The sequence below is a fragment of the Chenopodium quinoa genome, unplaced genomic scaffold (genome assembly GCF_001683475.1).
Source record: "Chenopodium quinoa cultivar QQ74 unplaced genomic scaffold, ASM168347v1, whole genome shotgun sequence".
Classification (NCBI taxonomy): domain Eukaryota; kingdom Viridiplantae; phylum Streptophyta; class Magnoliopsida; order Caryophyllales; family Amaranthaceae; genus Chenopodium; species Chenopodium quinoa.
The window spans coordinates 1,583,714-1,601,413 of NW_018745281.1; the positions used below are offsets into that span (position 1 = coordinate 1,583,714).

A 17,700-nucleotide genomic window follows, 5' to 3' on the forward strand; every position below is an offset into this window, starting at 1 on the left:
AGTAGGAACTTCTACATCATGTTTAACACAAAAACAAACCACAAGATGTAAAAAGTCTACCCACCCATGGTATAATAGGTATATCGTATATCCGTATACAGGGGCGTTGCAACTAGTCTGCTGCACACAGCACACACATGATAAATGCAGAAGGAAATCAATGAATGAACGAAATAACATATGAAATTATGAAAACTAGAAGGCAGAATAGCTGGGCTAATGCTGTGACTTCTCCTGGCTCTTATAGAAGTGTACTTATACCTCTATAGCTCTACCTTATGTAGAGGAGTTGTATTATCACGTTTAATTCTTAGTCGCTACAAGACTAATTATAATCATCTAAATAAAATCATACCAATCTAAGCAATAACATCAACCACTCTAGCTAATTAGAAGGTAGAAATTAGATTGTTTATTATTCTTGATCAACAAATAGTTAGAATGTTTACGATAAGATATTGAGCAAGGTGAGGCCATATGTTGAAACTTTTCAAGAGAATGTTTTTATGCTACGAGGTAATTAACAAAGTCTAGCCCATTCAACATTCTTACAACTTTTCAGAGGTAATTAACAAAGTCAAGCCAATTTAACACTCTTACAATTTTTCAAGAGAATATTTATACTTGAAATATAAGATAATTATAACCAAATTTCAGCAATTTACAAAAAATTCTGCAATTTGTAATGTATATTAGCAATTTAGCATATGAATTTCAAGTATTAGCATAATAGCATATGTATATGTATATTAGCAATTTAGCATATGAATTTCAATTTTCAAGTATTAGCATATGTATATGTATATTACTATATTAGCAATTTAGCATATGTATATTAGCAAAAAATCCCCAAATTCACTTACCCCTACATACGGTGGGTCTGCTCCGCCACGGCCGCACGGCGCCACTCAGGGGCGGAGCTACGGTGGTCAGCTGAGTGGCTGACTAGTGACTACTGGCCTACTGCTGACCTGCCGTGCTGCGGTGCTGGCTGAGTGCCTGAGTGGCTGCTGCGGACTTCTGCGGTGCTGCGCCCGTGCGCCGGGAAGAAAAGGAGCCAAGGAGGAAGAACGGGAAGAGAAGGAGCCAAGGAGGAAGAACGGGAAGAGATTAAGAGAAGGAGGAAGAAGTTAGGGTTTTGCAATTTGGGGGAATGAGGAAGAGGAAAGCTGGAAGCAGGGGATTAGGGGAAGCAGGATGAAAGGAAACAAAATGAAAAAATAAAAGTGTGAGTTATGGGTTTCGAACCCTGAACCCACAAACTCTTGTATCATTGTATGATGAGAGGTAAAAATAACCACTGGGCTACAACTTTACTTGTTGCCATATAATACACAAATATTCTATTTAAACCTATTTTGATTTTTTTTTTTTTTTTAAAAAAAAGTTTTTAATTTTTTTCAAAAAATCAGTGGGTTCAATGAACCCACTTGAACCCACCGTGGCTCCGCCCCTGTCCAATGGTGAGACTTGAGAGAGTTTTTTTTTAAGAGAAAGAGAGTATTTTTTGCAAAGGATACTAATAAGTTGGTACCTTTATCAATATTATAATATATAATGTAATTTATTTAAGTTTTTTTTTTTTTTTGAAACTTACAATAGGATTTGGTGGGCCATAAATTAAAAGTGACATTAGTATACTTTAGAGAGTCTCACCATTGGAAAATTAGACTTCACATGAGTTACTAAATTAAGAAGTGGGTTGAGTATTAGCATTGGAGGTAAAAAAACAACTCATTTTGTATTTCAATACTCAAAGTTGAGTGTTACTAATGGAGATGGTTAAAGACCCAATTTGTATATTTTCATAAACTTAGAAATTTTAGTAAAGCTTTTTTGCGTGGAAAAAAAAATGTGTTTTTCATTATGGGGCCGTGGAGGTGTAATAACTTTCAAGTATTATTAGTGTGATGGGCAAACTAGAAGATGAAGCTAAAGTAATGATATTATAATTATTTATCTATCATATAACCAAAGTTTTGTATGTAAGAATCTAACTGTTGAAGTTGATGATCGCAATTTTTGTAATATGCTTCTTTATTTTTATATTATTTGTTTATGCAAAATATCATTCTTTACTACATGCCACCTATTTCTATGTAGTTAAATCAGGGAGTTATAAACTGAAAGGGGATAATATTAACAATAATATCAAACTTGTGTCTAATAAGCATATTTCATTATAACTTTTGTTGTTTAGACTTGGGTAATCATTTTGAACACCAGTAATTTGATATGTGTACAAGTATTTAAATAGGCTAAATTTGGATAAAGATTAATAAGTTTAGGAAAAATAAGTTCTGATAAGTTTAGAGTTTTCCCACACAATGAAATTATTGTGAAAGTCTTTCACTGAAAGCTCTTCAATTCACTAAGGAAAAAAGTTTATGGTAAAATAAATACCCCTTTGTCCCCAAATATAAGTCTAATTTACCCAAAAAACTAGTCCTAAACCAGAATCTTACTTTGTATTTGTTATTTCACTTGTATTTCTTTATGCACTTTTAAACAAATCTCACTATCTTGTATTTTTTATTAAATTCACTACAATTAACCAAAACTCCACTATCTTGTATTTTATATTCATTTTAATCAAGTCTACTAAGTCATTTTATCTTCCCAAAAACTTGTGCAAAAATCAAATAATGTGATTATTAATTGGGATGGAAACATTGAGGGAGTATGTTTTTAAAAAATTAATCAAAAAGTTATAAATTCGATTAAGTTTAGATAAATGAAAATCAGGTGAAAAACATACCTACATGACTCTATCTAATTGCTTGTACAAAAATTGTCCAAGTTCGACAAAGATCATGTTAAACCCAACAATGGCGATAACCAATGGTATTTTGTGCAAAAGGGTTATCAATCTTATCATATGAAAACATAACTTTTGTGTCAAAGTTAATTTAGGTGAATCATGAGTTTTATTTTTTCAACTTTATTTTATTATTTCAAATGAGTAAAAATTTTCCTAAAAAAAATAAAAAAATAAATAATAAAAAAAAGAGTAAAATTGATAGCAAATCATTATATTAATACTTTATCACTATTTTTTTTATTATTATTGTAAAAATTTTCTAATGGCAAAGTCATCATATATAGAAGGAGTATGGAGTACTTAATTAAATAAATGTATAAAATCCTTAAAAAATCATTATCTGATAATAATCTATTATAAAGCCTATAAACTTGGTTCAATAGCCAATCTACAAAAGAACATATTCACTTCAAGTTTAAACTAGCCAAATTCTTACCGAACGAAACTTTAAGTAAGGGCTTGTGTAGCTCACCTTATTTTTCCTTATTTGGTCTTATATAATCTGATAAGATGTGATCTGGTCTGGTATGATCTGATTGTCTGATTTGACCTTAAGCATACGACAATCTATCATATACCCCTGTGTTTTTTGTTTATTCACCATATACCCCTAAACTTTTTTAAATTCATCAAATACCCCCGAGTTTTCACAAAAATACACCATATACCCTTAATGACTAATGATTGTTAACTTCGTCAGTTATTAGGGTTAATTATAACCCGAAACCACCCACATTCCTTTATCCCACCCCCAACAAAACCACCCTAAATTTCCTTTTCTCATCTTCAAAATCAATCATACGGATATGGTTATGGAGATTTAGAGTGGTTTTGAGGGTTGGAGAAAGGAGAGGAGTGGTTTCGGGGATTGAAGGAGAGATCTAAGGTGTTTTCGATGCATAATTAACCAAATTCCACACATTTTGTTGTCATTAGGGGTATATGGTGAATTTTTTTAACAACTCAGGGGTATATGGTGAATTTGAAAATTTTAAGGGGTATGTAGTGAATAAACAAAAAATTCAGAGGTATATGATGAAAAAATCGAAAAATATATCAAGTGATGTCTTGTTAGATTCATAATCATGTGTAATTTATTAATATGCAATTTTCATAATTTTTTCATTACGAAATTAAATATATTTAGCGATAAAAAAATTGCACATAAAACGATAGTTTGATCTGAACTTATTTTTTCTGATCTGATCTGAACTTATTTTTTCTGATCTGATCTTGAACTTAATTTTTTCTTCTAAAATAATCAAATAAGTTAAAATAAGTTGAATTAAATAAGGCCTAAATAATTTTTTAAAAAATCATTCAAGCTCGAGCTAGCTCAAATACTAATAATTCTTATCGAGTTTATCATAGAGTATTTGTAAATCTATTTATTTAGCGTTGGAGTGGATGCATGGTGATGGTAGCAAAATCAACGATGAATTGAAAGGCAACCAAACCGCGTGAAGACAAATTCTAATATTGGTATACGGCAGCACGTAGATTGGTCGGACCAACCAAAAACCAACTAACATGAATTTCTCAAATCTAATTAATTGATTTTATAATATATAATTTCATAAAATGTATTTTTTTTTTTTTTTTTTGAAAGATCATAAAAATGTATTTAATGTTAATATTATAGTCTTAAATATCATGATCAATTAATTTTATTGATAAAAAAAAATCCATAATCTACCTGAAAAACCGCGAGAAAATTGAAAGTTCCGCCATTTTCCAGCGTGGACTACGGCTACGTGCCAGATACCATTATAGAGAGATAATAAAGAAGGAAATAATAAAAATAAAAATAAATAAAGTCAGAGAATTTGGGAATTTTTCATTTTTTTCAACATTCTGAAAAGAGAAACTATTTTGCTGTTTCACAAGTAAAAGGAAAGAAAATAAAAAAGAGAGAGAAGACTCAGAAGCTCAGGAATTCGAAAGATCTAATCTTTTTGTTGAAATCATTTTGCTGGGAAATTTTGAGGGAATTTTCTGATTTGTATTATTTTCTTTCTATTTTTTGAAATTTCATTGAATAGTGATTTTTCTAGAGAATTGAGTGATTTTTGTTTCCTTTTTGGTGGATTTCATTTGATATAATTATGAGGGTGATTAAAGATTGTTGCAGATGTAAGAAAAGATAGAATTTTTTGAGAATTTCTTGGGAATTCTGGGTTTTTTGTGGGTCTTTTGAAGCTTTCAATTGATGATGGCCGCCAACAAACCCAAGAGGCTCTTTGAAGTTTGGAGGGGCAATAATGTAATTTTCGTTTCTTCTCCATAAAATTTTTATTGTTATACTTTGTTTATTTGATCTAATATTGAATTGGTTACTTCTCATTTTTAGTTAGAAATTCTGGGCTTTAATGATTATGTATGAATATGATGATACGATGATTTTATCTGTTTTTACTTGGTTTATTAATTTTCAGTTGATTATGATAAGCTGAATGATTTTAGGATATTAATACTGGGTTTCATATGTTTAATAAATCAAATCATGGTTGAATTGTCATATTATTGGAAATTTACCTAAGTTTTTTTGGGGTGATAATGATCAGGCTCAGCTTTTATTCATACTGTATGATCAGGGTTTAGTCTTGTGTTTCGAAAACGATTATCAGGGTTTTTCCTAGTAGGGTTTATGGTTATTGATGCAAAGAGTAACCTGCAGTACACCCAAATGGGATTAAAAAATCTCATCTTTGTGCAAAAAGTTGTCTTGGAATGAATGAAGCAGTCTTTCTTTGGTTGTTAACTGCTAGATATTAGGGACCCTTTGATAGGTGTCGGAGAAGGTCGAATCAAGGTCAAAGTGGAAGCTTAATTCAGATAAGATCGGACTTGTGAATGTTTATGGCTTTCTGAGGAATAGAAGATCAGATTGGGGAAGAGAACAACAATTGACCTATATGCTGTCAGGTTTGGGTTTAGTTAAGATTTCATATAAGGTTTGCTACTATCAAGTCCTATAGAAACTGGCATTGTACCAGTTCAAGGGGTAGAAGCGCGTACATATAGACCTCCCAAACCCTGCTTAAGATTGGATTCACTTGGTGGGGGTGTTGTGTATAAGGCTATTAGTACCCATTAGAAATTAGATTAAGTCATGATCGATTTTGAATTGATCTTTAAAAGATAACTTTGGTTTTATTTTTTGAAAGATTAAGTAATTCTTGATGCAAAACCCATATTTTTGAAAGATCCAATGCTATTCCAAATGCTATTTAGTGCAAAAGCTGAAGTATGAACTTATTTGGCTCAAAGCCTTTTATGAGCAGAATTGGAAATTGGAAGCATACTTGCTGATTGATATTCTTTTTGTGTTCATAGAAATTTCTCTGTGGAGGAAGATTGATATTTGGACCTGATGTGGGATCAATGTTTTTGTCGAATCTCTTAATTGCCGGGCCAGCGTTGACTTTTTGTATAAAGGTGTTTGTGAAGGCGAAAGACAACAGTAAATGGTATCCTGTAGCAGCAGTTGGACTATTCCTAACCATCTTGGTAAGTTTTGTTTGGTGCTTATGCCCACCACTATTCACATTGCTTCTATGTATATGTTTTTTTTGGTGAAAAGCTTCATAGTGTATGTGAAAGATTATAAGCACACAAGTTCTCCTAGAATAAGGTTGTTAAGGGCGAAGGAGCAGTTGTGAACTGATGAAGAACAGGAGGATAATATATCATTCCTCTAGTTTTCCCGTCTCCTTGAGTCCCACTGAACACCTATCTCTCAAGATCAAGAGAAATATATAAGGGAAACAAATTCTCGTTGCCAACCCAAAAGTTTTTAAAACTCATACAGTATTGCTAAAAATAGAAATGGTTTCGCAAGCAAAACACTTGGATAATCTAAGAACACCGCATGCTGTCTAATTGACTATTATTGTATAATCTGATCATCAATACACTTTCTTGCAGGACTTAATGTTTCTATACATGACATCTGGGAGAGATCCTGGAATAGTCCCCAGAAATTCGAGGCCCCCTGAACCTGAAGAATCTGATATAACAAACCCTTCAATGGAGTGGGTCAATGGAAGACACCCTCATTTAAGAATACCTAGAGTGAAAAATGTATTAGTGAATGGTTACACTGTTAAGGTGAAGTTTTGTGAAACATGCTTGCTTTATCGCCCTCCGCGTGCTTCCCATTGCTCCATTTGCAACAACTGTGTACAGCGGTTTGACCATCACTGCCCCTGGGTCGGTCAGTGCATAGGACTTGTAAGTAACCTGTTGTCACGGAATATGAGAATTTTTAAGTTTATATTATATTTTGTGTGACATGTTTATTGGCTTTAATCTTTTGATCAATGATGTTATCCTTCCATTAACCTACCCTTCTCAGAAAAGAGAAACAATAAATAGATATAGTCACTAGGCATGGATATTTTAATGCAAATTGATACTTGAGTTGGACAGTAGAGGGTTGTGATTTGTGTGATTGTGAATCAATGAGCATCCCCCATTGGCCTTTGAAAACTATCCATATGATATTTAACTAGATATGCTTTTGATCCATATGCATGCAGCCATGCAGATTTGTGATGATTAATTTTTTTTTCCTGGGCATCTGATTTGTAAAACATCCATCTATCTGTAATTATGTGAATTATACGGGTTTTCTAACCCCAGACTTCTGCAAACCCCCATCTCTAGGGTTATATTTGGCTTTTTTAGTGCAATTTCATAGCAGTCTGACTACTTGATGGTTATTAGCCTGAATGTAGTGCCTTCTAATTTTTTATGGGAATAAGACACTGGTTTAATGGCTATGGAAATAAGCTGATTTTACGATAATGGAAATTATGGGGTGATGGCCTATTACTCGTGGTTGTTAGAGCTGTTGCCCATGCAAACACATTTGAAAGTTCATAATTCATACAGGTATTTGCAATATTTTTCCCTAGCTAATGCACCTCAGAATCAATAGCATGAGCTACGTAGCTTTACAAAAAGACTTCTTTTAGCAAATTTGTTGTTCCAAAGAGATGGGGCTAGAGTAATAACTAAAAGATGTGCCTGACACAATTAAAAATGGCTAAAAATGTGCACCTGTTCATTATTGTAATTACACATATATATGTAGCTATAACATCTTTCTTGGTTTTGCAGAGGAACTATCGTTTCTTCTACATGTTCATACTTACGGCAACAATCCTATGCCTATATGTTCACATATTTTCTTGGGTTAGCCTAGTGAACGAACCAAAGGGTCTTTTGAAGGCTATGGCACACGATATCCTCTCTGTTGTCTTGATTGTATACTGCTTCATAGCTATCTGGTTTGTTGGAGGCTTAACTGTTTTCCATTTCTACCTTATGAGCACCAACCAGGTAATTTCCAGTTTAATCGTTTGTAATCTGATTTATTCTTATAGCTTCAAAAACGTCAATGGTTGTGAAAGTAAGATGCTCACTTTAACACTTTAGATTCCGATGTAAAATAAAGAGAAGATATCGAAATAAATAAAATAAAATGGGAGAAGAGATAAGAAAGGTGAACTGAGGTTTCGTGCTGTATGATGTATAATAGTCTGACTTAAGAGTCATATCATGTAGAATCTGTACATGAAATGAAGAATTTAGTGCTTTACAATGTGTTGCTCATTATGCTGGGAATAGCCTGTATGCTTGAAATATGTTCATATTGACAGGAATAGTGCCATTTTTGTCATTAATCGTTCATATTGACAGGAATAGTGCCATTTTTGTCATTAATCTTTAACTGAAATGTTGGCTGAAGTATTATTGGATCAAGTCTTATTATATACTTTTTTGTACATGTGCAGACAACTTATGAAAATTTTCGCTACCGGTATGATAAAAAGGAGAATCCACATAATAAGGGGATACTCCAGAACTTAAGAGAAATCTTCTTCACTCGACTAGCCCCTTCATTGAATGATTTCCGGGCAATTGTGTCTGAAGAAGACCAGGTACCAGACAAACGGATGCATGTTCACCCATCTTTTAAAGCGGATTTCAGCTCAAAGGAGAAAATAGACATTGAAGCAGGTGATAAGCATCATGATGATGAAGATTATACACTTCCTAAAATTTTGCGCAATTTAAGCTATGATTATATTGAGGACAATGTAAAAAGCAAGAATAGTGGAGAAAGGATCTACCAAAGAAGTAGCTCTTTTTTGGTTGATGAAGGACCAAGAAATTTTTTGCATAATTCCGTCGCTGAAGATGAGTTTGGTGAAAGGATCTACCAAAGAAGTAGCTCTTATGGTGCCGCACAGCCTAGCACACAAGAACCCAGGTGCTTTGTGATTACTGTACTTTACTACGATGTTCATAACTTCATACTGTACATTGTTATGCATTTTTTGTTATTTCGGGCTTTAGATCCCAATCCTGGCTAATTATCTAATAATTTGACAACTAACTAGGGTGAATATCGATAATGTCCTTGTTGAGTCTAACTATTGTTTGGTCATTCAAATTATTAGACATTTCACCTCTTGTTAGTTTGCTAACTAATTAGGCAAGTAGACTTTACTAAATTGGATACTGTTTGATGTATTCCATTTATAATCCTTTTTAAAATATCTGACCCTTGCTGAGTTGCTTCACTTTACATAATATCTTGCTTGTCTAACCAATATTTTACGTCTGTAACTCTGTATAACAGACATGATCCTCGCCCATCTGTATAGCAGAAGACTGATGTCAGCTAAAGTGTTGATGTTGTTTCGGCCATGAAAGGTCTAAATCTGTCTGAATCGACTTGTGAAGTTCAGAATAATATTGCACATAAAAACATTGAGACTCGGTGGTGCTGTGGTGGAGCAAAAGTCGAGCTCCAAGGAAATGACACAGAATTTCCCCCTTCTTTTGCCTACAAGAATTTCCAAACATTCTATGTACTTGAGATTACATATTGTAACTTCTTTTTAGCTTTTTTTTGTTTTTCCTCTTTTTTTGTTGGGGTTTATAGTTTTGTAGGGTTTGAAGAGCTGACAATTGACAGAAATGCATGATTTTTATAGGGTTGCTTAAAAAATGTACCATTCTACACTGCTGTCTTCTCACAACTGTAAATTATTGACAAATAGTTTTGACCCTTATACAATATACATGAATTGGGTTATTTAATCTTTTAAATAGCTAATTGTTCTTTAATTTGTTGTTTGTATATTAATCCGCACACTATAATTTGTTTAATAAAGATTACTGGGTAAGTGACAACAGACAATTTTCTATGTACAACCGGTTGTGCCATTAATTAATGCATTAACTTTGCTCATTTTCTTGTACCTTTGCGAGCATTGGGCCAAAAAATGACCTTGGTTGTAGGTGTCATAATTTTAATAGCAACTATCTTTACACTATGCAAAAAAATTTATGCACCATGCTCTACTTTTAATGTGTGTATAATATGAAGACTATTGAAATGTACATGGTAACACTTGCATCTCATGGTAGTGGTACACCCAACATATATATAATATGTATGCGTTGCCAAGTCTCTCAGCTGTCACACAAACTTTATTGCACATATCCTATTTAGTATTTACTCTATTCACCGTGGCTCCATACAATACGAGCATATATAAATAAAAGTCGAGAACTATTGATAAATCTAGAAAGTGATTGTGAATCAAAGAGTCACATTTTTTTTGAGGGAATCATAGTGTCACATTTTTGTTATCCATACATGAAATGATCAGCCAAATTGAATCATAGATGACTTTATAATACAAACCATAAAACCTCCAAAAATCTTACACAATCATATAGAGCAAGAAGAGCCACATACATATCAAGGCCAAGTTGGAACACCCACAACCCCTAAGTCCTTAACCCATCAAAGAAATCAAGCCAACCCATCACCACATGACACGTGGCAAACACCCACTTCAACCTCAAGATTTCATTGGATCAGATTCATTACCCTCAAAATTTCCCAAAAAAAAATCAAAAAATAAAAAATAAAAATTATAAAAATAAATAAATCACTTTTCTAACCATCCCAAAACTCCCACCAATATTATCCTCCCTCTCTAGCTATCTTCTCAATCCTCAGCAATGGCAGCAGAAATGGCACTCCTAAAACCCATTTCAAAGTTCAGCCCGAAACTAAGCCCAAACCCGATAACCCGACCCGGAGCAAAAAGCTTCAGAGTATCCATGTCAACAACATCAACGCCCACAAAAACATCAAAAAAGGGGAATAAGAAGGAAATTCAAGAAACCCTTTTAACACCCAGATTTTACACCACTGATTTTGATGAAATGGAGCAGCTTTTTAACACCCAGATTAACAAGAACCTTAATGAAGCTGAGTTTGAAGCACTTTTGCAGGAATTTAAGACTGATTATAATCAAACTCACTTTGTTAGAAACAGTGAGTTTAAGGAAGCTGCTGATAAGCTTGATGGACCTTTGAGACAGATTTTTGTTGAGTTTCTGGAAAGGTCTTGTACTGCTGAGTTTTCTGGGTTTCTTCTTTACAAGGAGCTTGGTAGGAGGCTTAAGGTAATTTTTACTCTTTTTTTTTTTTAATGTTTTTTGATTGATTAAGTTGGCTGTTTGTTTAATTGTAAGCAATTCTAAGTTTTGTTGTGGTGGGGTGGTACTCGTGACCTTCAATCAAATTCCGTAATCAAATTCCGTCTATAATGCTTCAAATGCTAACTATAGTGACTAATCAAGTGGGTTATTAGCTTACTTGTGAACAATTTTAAGTCGCGTTATATGCATTGAATCAAATTCCGTCTATATCACTTCAAATGCCAACTATAGAGACTAATTAATTGGGTTATTAGTTTACTTGTGAGCAATTTTAAGTTGTGTTATATTTAGTCTACATCACTTAGCATGTTGACTATAGTGACTAATTAAGTGGCTTATTACTATAGTTTACTTGTGAGTAATTTATAGCCGTGTCGTGGGATAGCATATGATATTAGATCGAATTTTGTCTATATTACTAACTAGTATGATGGTTCTCTATTTATAATTGTAGAGAATTTTGTTTGTGGGTATCTGTATTACTAACAGGAGTAACAGCCACTGTGGCTCAATTTATAGTTGTGAATTTATTTGGTGATTTTCTCTGCTTTTGTCAATGGCAAAATTCGGGTTTAAGTGAACTAATTGTATTCAGTTTTTAATTATTATTAGGAAATTGAAGTTAGGTGTTTGTTTGGTGGTTTTTGAAGTTCATGTCTGTTAATTTTGGGACTTGTGATTTGTACTTAGCTCAAAAAAGTGCAAATGGGAAACTATTAGGAAAATTAAAAAATTTACGAAAAAATAAACAAAAAATTAAAAAAGGGCCCAACCGGGTTCGAACCGGTGACCTCTTGATCTGCAGTCAAATGCTCTACCACTGAGCTATGGACCCTCAGTGTTTATTTTATGCTAATCCGTGAATTAAATTGAATTATCGCACTAATACAATCTGCATGATTTTAATTATGACATAGAATTAGTTATTCTAGTGTAAGATATTGTTCTAACAATGTGACATATTGATATTTGATGTCCTTTAATTTTGCAGAAAACAAATCCAGTGGTGGCAGAGATTTTCTCTCTTATGTCTAGAGATGAAGCCAGGCATGCTGGGTATTTCTTCGCAACGCTTTACCTTAAAACTTCTCCAGTTCGTTCTATTTGTACAGAACTTTGATCATATTCACAAGGTTCCATTGCATTGCGGATGGTCCTTGTGGATGTTATTGCAATGTAATTTCAGCCTCTGAATGTTAATTAGGTACCAAAAGTTTTTCACCTGAACTGTTTATTATCTTGTGCAGGTTTTTGAACAAGGGTTTGTCAGATTTCAATCTGGCCTTGGACTTGGGTTTCCTGACCAAAGCTAGGAAATACACTTTCTTCAAGCCAAAGTTCATCTTTTACGCGACATACCTATCAGAGAAGATTGGTTACTGGAGGTACATTACCATTTACAGGCACCTTAAGGAAAATCCTGAGTACCAGTGTTACCCCATCTTCAAGTACTTTGAGAACTGGTGCCAAGATGAGAACAGGCACGGAGATTTCTTCTCTGCTCTCATGAAGGCGCAGCCCCAGTTCCTCAATGACTGGAAGGCCAAACTCTGGTCCCGTTTCTTCTGCCTCTCGGTAATCATCACATTCACAAGTTATCCCTTTGCTATATCTACTTTTATGCTGTGGGATCTGAAAGCAAGCACTCAATTTTAGGGGATATTGGACTACAAGTACTGTAAGTCTGTAATGATACCATTTATTTTAAACTTCTATATCTATGTTTGTCACAGGTTTATGTGACCATGTACCTCAACGATTGCCAAAGGACAGCATTCTATGAAGGCATTGGGCTCAACACCAAAGAATTCGACATGCATGTCATTATTGAGGTGAGACAATGAAATTGAAGAATGCTTTCATTCTCATGTACATTCTATCTTCCTCACATTTGAATCTTGGTGTTTGGTATGTCTCCAAGTGTCAAAATCGATGATTTACATAAAAGTTCCATGTTTCTTTTGGTCCAAAGAAAGTATTAAAGGTTTTTGTACCCATGTCAGGAAGTTAAAGATCTGACAGAAGCACTCGAGCTAAATTTAAGCTTTTGATTGAAAAGCAAACTTCAATGTAGTTTGCTTATTTAAAGTACAATGAAGATTGTTACTTTGTTAATTTCTTGTTTAACTACTTCCTTTCAAACACTTTTCTACTATAATCCAATTATCTAAGCTAAGTAGGTGTATAGCTGCAAATTTGTGATACCCTGTAGACCAGAGGATCCATCCATATTCGGTGATTCTATTGTGCTTGTGAAAATTAGAGATTGGATTTCTGATGCTTTGGTTTTTTGCAGACCAACCGCACAACTGCCAGAATATTCCCAGCTGTGCTAGATGTGGAGAACCCAGAGTTCAAGAGGAAGCTTGACCGAATGGTGGAGATTAACCAGAAGATCATCGCTATTGGGGAGACCGATGGCATCGGCTTTGTGAAGAATTTGAAGAGGATCCCATTAGTAGCAGCTCTGGTTTCAGAGATCTTGGCTGCATATCTGATGCCACCTATTGAATCTGGTTCGGTTGATTTTGCAGAATTTGAGCCACAGCTTGTATATTAGTCTTCCTATGTACTACTGTATTGTGTTCCTTCTAGTAATTAATACTCAAGGATGACTTAAATTGCTATTGCCAGAGAACAGAGAATCTGTAACAGTATGTAAACTTATAAATTGCAGATTTTGACATTTCAGCAATATCCCTGATTCCATGTTTGATAATTCTTTTATCATAAAAATATAAAAAATAAAAATCTAGGCAGTTGCGGGCCTGTGGTAGCAAAATAAACTTTCATATATGAAGAATTTTACCATAATTTTGATGAATTACTTGGTACAAAATAAGAGTGATCTGCGAAGTCACATGAATTAAATTACGTCTTGGGTGCATCTAGTCTCACTCACCCTTAAAAATACTAGTATTTAAATTTGTCTAAGTACTAGATAAAAGGCACCTCTCAACAATATGACTAATCAGTAGTCACTAGATCAACATATTGTGTCAAAATATACAAGTGTGATCCCTTGCATAGCAATTTTTTGCATAAATCTGGACCCCAAAAGAAAAAAAAAAAAAAAAAAAAATACCTGTTGCAAGTTTTGCAACTAAAAGCCAGCCAACGACTGAATGGTTGAGACATTGAGCCATAAACTATGGCTAAAATTGAGGGATTCCTGCTACTAAAAAACAATCAACACAATATATGAGCAACAATTCTGCACAATTCTAGGTTACACAGCAGATAAAATGAAGCTAAGTCAGCAGAAGATGACAGGCTTCTGATAAGCAGCGAAAGCTCCTTAATTGGATTTGAGAGGGTTAATTTGTAACGTCATTAAGTTTGAGATCCACACCAGAATCAGTAGATGGGGAACAGATGAAGATCCAATTGCAAGCTACTTTCTTGCATTAATATACTCAAAATAAATTTACAGCTAGTTTTGGTGGAACCGTGGAAGAGATACAAAAGGGAAATGTTCCCATCCATGCTACTAAGTATTTAACAATTTCTATAATTTTCTATCTTCATATCTACCTGTGCAAGGAACAAAATACACACACAAGAGAAAAGGGGAAGAAAAAAAAATGTCAAGATTGTTCAAAAATCATTCTGATTTTGGCTTTGTGTCCAACTCTTCTATTGCTTTCGGAAACAACACCTTGAAGATCCATACAGCCAATAAGGTTGCCTCAATTGGAGCAAGCCAATAAACAAAAATGTGCTCCTTAGTTATGTAGTCACCACGAGCATAAGCCCATCCCATCACCTGCATAGGCAAGCAGCAAAATTGACAGTTAAAAAAGAGTTCAGTATCTGAGTTTATATAGCATACAAGACAAAGACCATATATATGGTAAAGATACATACAGATGCCGGGTTCATGCATCCACCAGTTAAGTCGGAACCAAGAACATGGAGTGTAAGTTTCGAAAGGCTAGAAATCCAGGTTTTCCTCACGAAACTCCCAGGAATGCTTCTTGCTAATGACAAAGAGATGAAAACAATCATAAAGGTTAGGACTCCCTCGGTCAACGCGCCTTGATGGATGTTGACATTCAGTGTTGGTCCCTTGCCAATTTCAGGAAACATAAGAATTAAGAACTTAACCCCATAAATGGCTCCAAGCACCTGAAATGGAGATGAGTGGATTAATATGATAGAACTATAAATTCTGAAAAAGACCGACTATTTACTAAGGCAATCACAAAAAAAAAAGAGCAATTTGAGAAAAGGAAATTGTCATACACCATATCTACTAACATATACGGCAAAAGGCATACAGTTCAGATAACAGGAAACTTTGATTTCAACTCGATTAGTAACAATGGAGCATTTCCAAACTGCATAACAACCATTATAGAGACCGGCATTTAAACAATACCTGCACGGCTGCACCTCATACATTGTGAAATCTAAGTTCTCCAAACATCTAAATTTTAAGGACTATAAAATCAATCCAGGTTCTAAACAAGATTTGCTAAATGTCTACACTCGTATGATGAAACAACACAGTTATAAGATCAAAACATCATCTGCATCAACATTGTCCCAACAATCCTAAAAAGGCTCACGCCTAGAGCCAGGAAATTGGGGGACAGGGTATCAGAGATACACGATCTAACCCCTTCTAAAACTCCATTAGAACCTTAATTTCCCACTAGTTTACATCAAAACACGGTCTAATTTCTTCATAGCTCCATTAGAACCTTAACATGAAAATGCATCCAATTTCCCCTACTTTCACATTCAATTAAGCGAATACACTGTGAATCTGTGATGCTCAATCTAGATCTAAAGCGAAAGTAATCGTGAAAGTAATTACAAAGTTAAAGCAAACCCTCTCAACATTTAACTCTACAAGAAAAAGAAAAATACTAAGAAGTGTTCGCCTAATTAGTCAATCTCGAGGATGAGTTATGTGAAAGGAAGGAGAAATGAAGCAAACAAACTCACAAGGCAAAAGGACAATTTTCGAAGCAAAAGATTTTCGGATTGTCCTTATTGCTATGCTATTTTCGTGCTTCATGCAATTAAGCATTTTCCTATTTAGTCCCGACAAATAAAGATTTCTTCATATAACAACAATGCTTCATATACAAGCACAATGATCTTGCTTCAAATACAAGCGCAAATGCAGAACGACATCATACCAAAAAGAACGTGCACACAAATAATAACATCAATTAAATACTCAACTAGATGTTTTTAAGGTCCTAATTCTAATAAAATCAAATCTTTCTCATCTCACAAATCTCAATCTAAGACATATTTAACCATTGACAAAAAATTTCAAAGCAAAATACTGCACAACAAAGGAAGATAAACTACAATCTTAATGTCATATAATCACTAATTTAGTCAAATAAGACCTCAAATTAAACTTAATCAAAGTAAGATCAATTTAAAGCACAAAACTTTATCAATTCTAGCAACAATATAAAACAAACCCATCATAAATTATGTAACCAAATAAACCAAAAATTAAAAAATCTCAATACCCAATAACTATTCAATCAAATTAGCTGAAAAAAATTGCTAAAAAAAAAAAATTATACCTGAGCAGGAATTCTTGCACCAATGATAAACAAAAATCGACTAAAACCCCCAGAAATAGCGCCAGCCAATATATTAAGAGGATTATAAGTAGCACCTCTCGCAAATTTAGCCAAATAAGCGAAGAAGAATAAATTGAGGACAGAGAAACACAGCTTCACAATTTCTCCAATAAAATTATGTTGAAATCCCAAAAAATGGAAGACAAAGATTTTCACAAGAACACCAGAACATACCCACATAAATGAGAGCACGAAATCCGAGATTAACAACGACCCATTTCTAGTTTCTCCCATTTTTATGTAAAAAAATTACCTGATCAATAGGCTTTTATGATAGTATATCTCTCTCTATCTTTGGACTTTCAGAAAATGTTCTGTATTTGGCATATCTTCAAATTATATTTTGTTCGAGAGGGAGTGGTTATGGTGTGCCTAGTTAAAATTTTAAAAATACTTTACTTTTTATTTTCTCGGTTTCAAATTAGTTCGGTTTCTTAATCATATTTAGAAGTTGATATTTTAAAAATACGATAATTACAAAATTTCATAATACTTTATATTTTCTTATTTGTTATGTATTACAATACTTTCGTTTCAAATTATTATGTCAAGGAACTAAAAATGGAAAAAATAAATGAAATTATAACATTAATTACACTAATTTGCGCGTGATTTTATCATGCATTCCTAAATTAATATCAAATTAGGAAACGTACTAAATGTTTATTTTAATGCTACGTATAATATTTAGGGGTGAGCATGGGACGGTACTCGTACCGTTAACACTAT

The 17,700-nt window shown here is 33.7% G+C and overlaps 3 protein-coding genes and 1 non-coding gene across 4 annotated transcripts; 2 read left to right on the plus strand and 2 right to left on the minus strand.

Moving 5' to 3' along the window:
- Positions 1-4,527: 4,527 nt before the first annotated feature.
- On the plus strand, positions 4,528-9,964 carry LOC110711516 (probable protein S-acyltransferase 4). The gene is made up of 6 exons (XM_021889921.1): positions 4,528-5,084; positions 6,158-6,331; positions 6,749-7,054; positions 7,946-8,167; positions 8,623-9,101; positions 9,474-9,964. The coding sequence occupies exons 1-6, from the start codon at positions 5,031-5,033 to the stop codon at positions 9,496-9,498; spliced, it is 1,260 nt and encodes a 419-aa protein (XP_021745613.1). The 5' UTR covers positions 4,528-5,030; the 3' UTR covers positions 9,499-9,964.
- A 792-nt stretch (positions 9,965-10,756) lies between these two features.
- Positions 10,757-14,069, plus strand: LOC110711517 (magnesium-protoporphyrin IX monomethyl ester [oxidative] cyclase, chloroplastic-like). The gene is made up of 5 exons (XM_021889922.1): positions 10,757-11,320; positions 12,348-12,412; positions 12,604-12,931; positions 13,090-13,188; positions 13,653-14,069. The coding sequence occupies exons 1-5, from the start codon at positions 10,871-10,873 to the stop codon at positions 13,914-13,916; spliced, it is 1,206 nt and encodes a 401-aa protein (XP_021745614.1). The 5' UTR covers positions 10,757-10,870; the 3' UTR covers positions 13,917-14,069.
- On the minus strand, positions 12,120-12,191 carry TRNAC-GCA. The gene has a single exon. It is a non-coding gene; the product is annotated as a tRNA-Cys (tRNA).
- Positions 14,070-14,532: 463 nt separating the features above from the next.
- On the minus strand, positions 14,533-17,353 carry LOC110711518 (probable aquaporin SIP2-1). Its single transcript, XM_021889923.1, has 3 exons — positions 16,912-17,353; positions 15,224-15,484; positions 14,533-15,122 (listed from the first exon to the last, which is right to left on the minus strand). Exons 1-3 carry the CDS (start codon positions 17,203-17,205, stop codon positions 14,961-14,963), a joined length of 717 nt encoding a protein of 238 aa, XP_021745615.1. The 5' UTR covers positions 17,206-17,353; the 3' UTR covers positions 14,533-14,960.
- Positions 17,354-17,700: the final 347 nt, after the last annotated feature.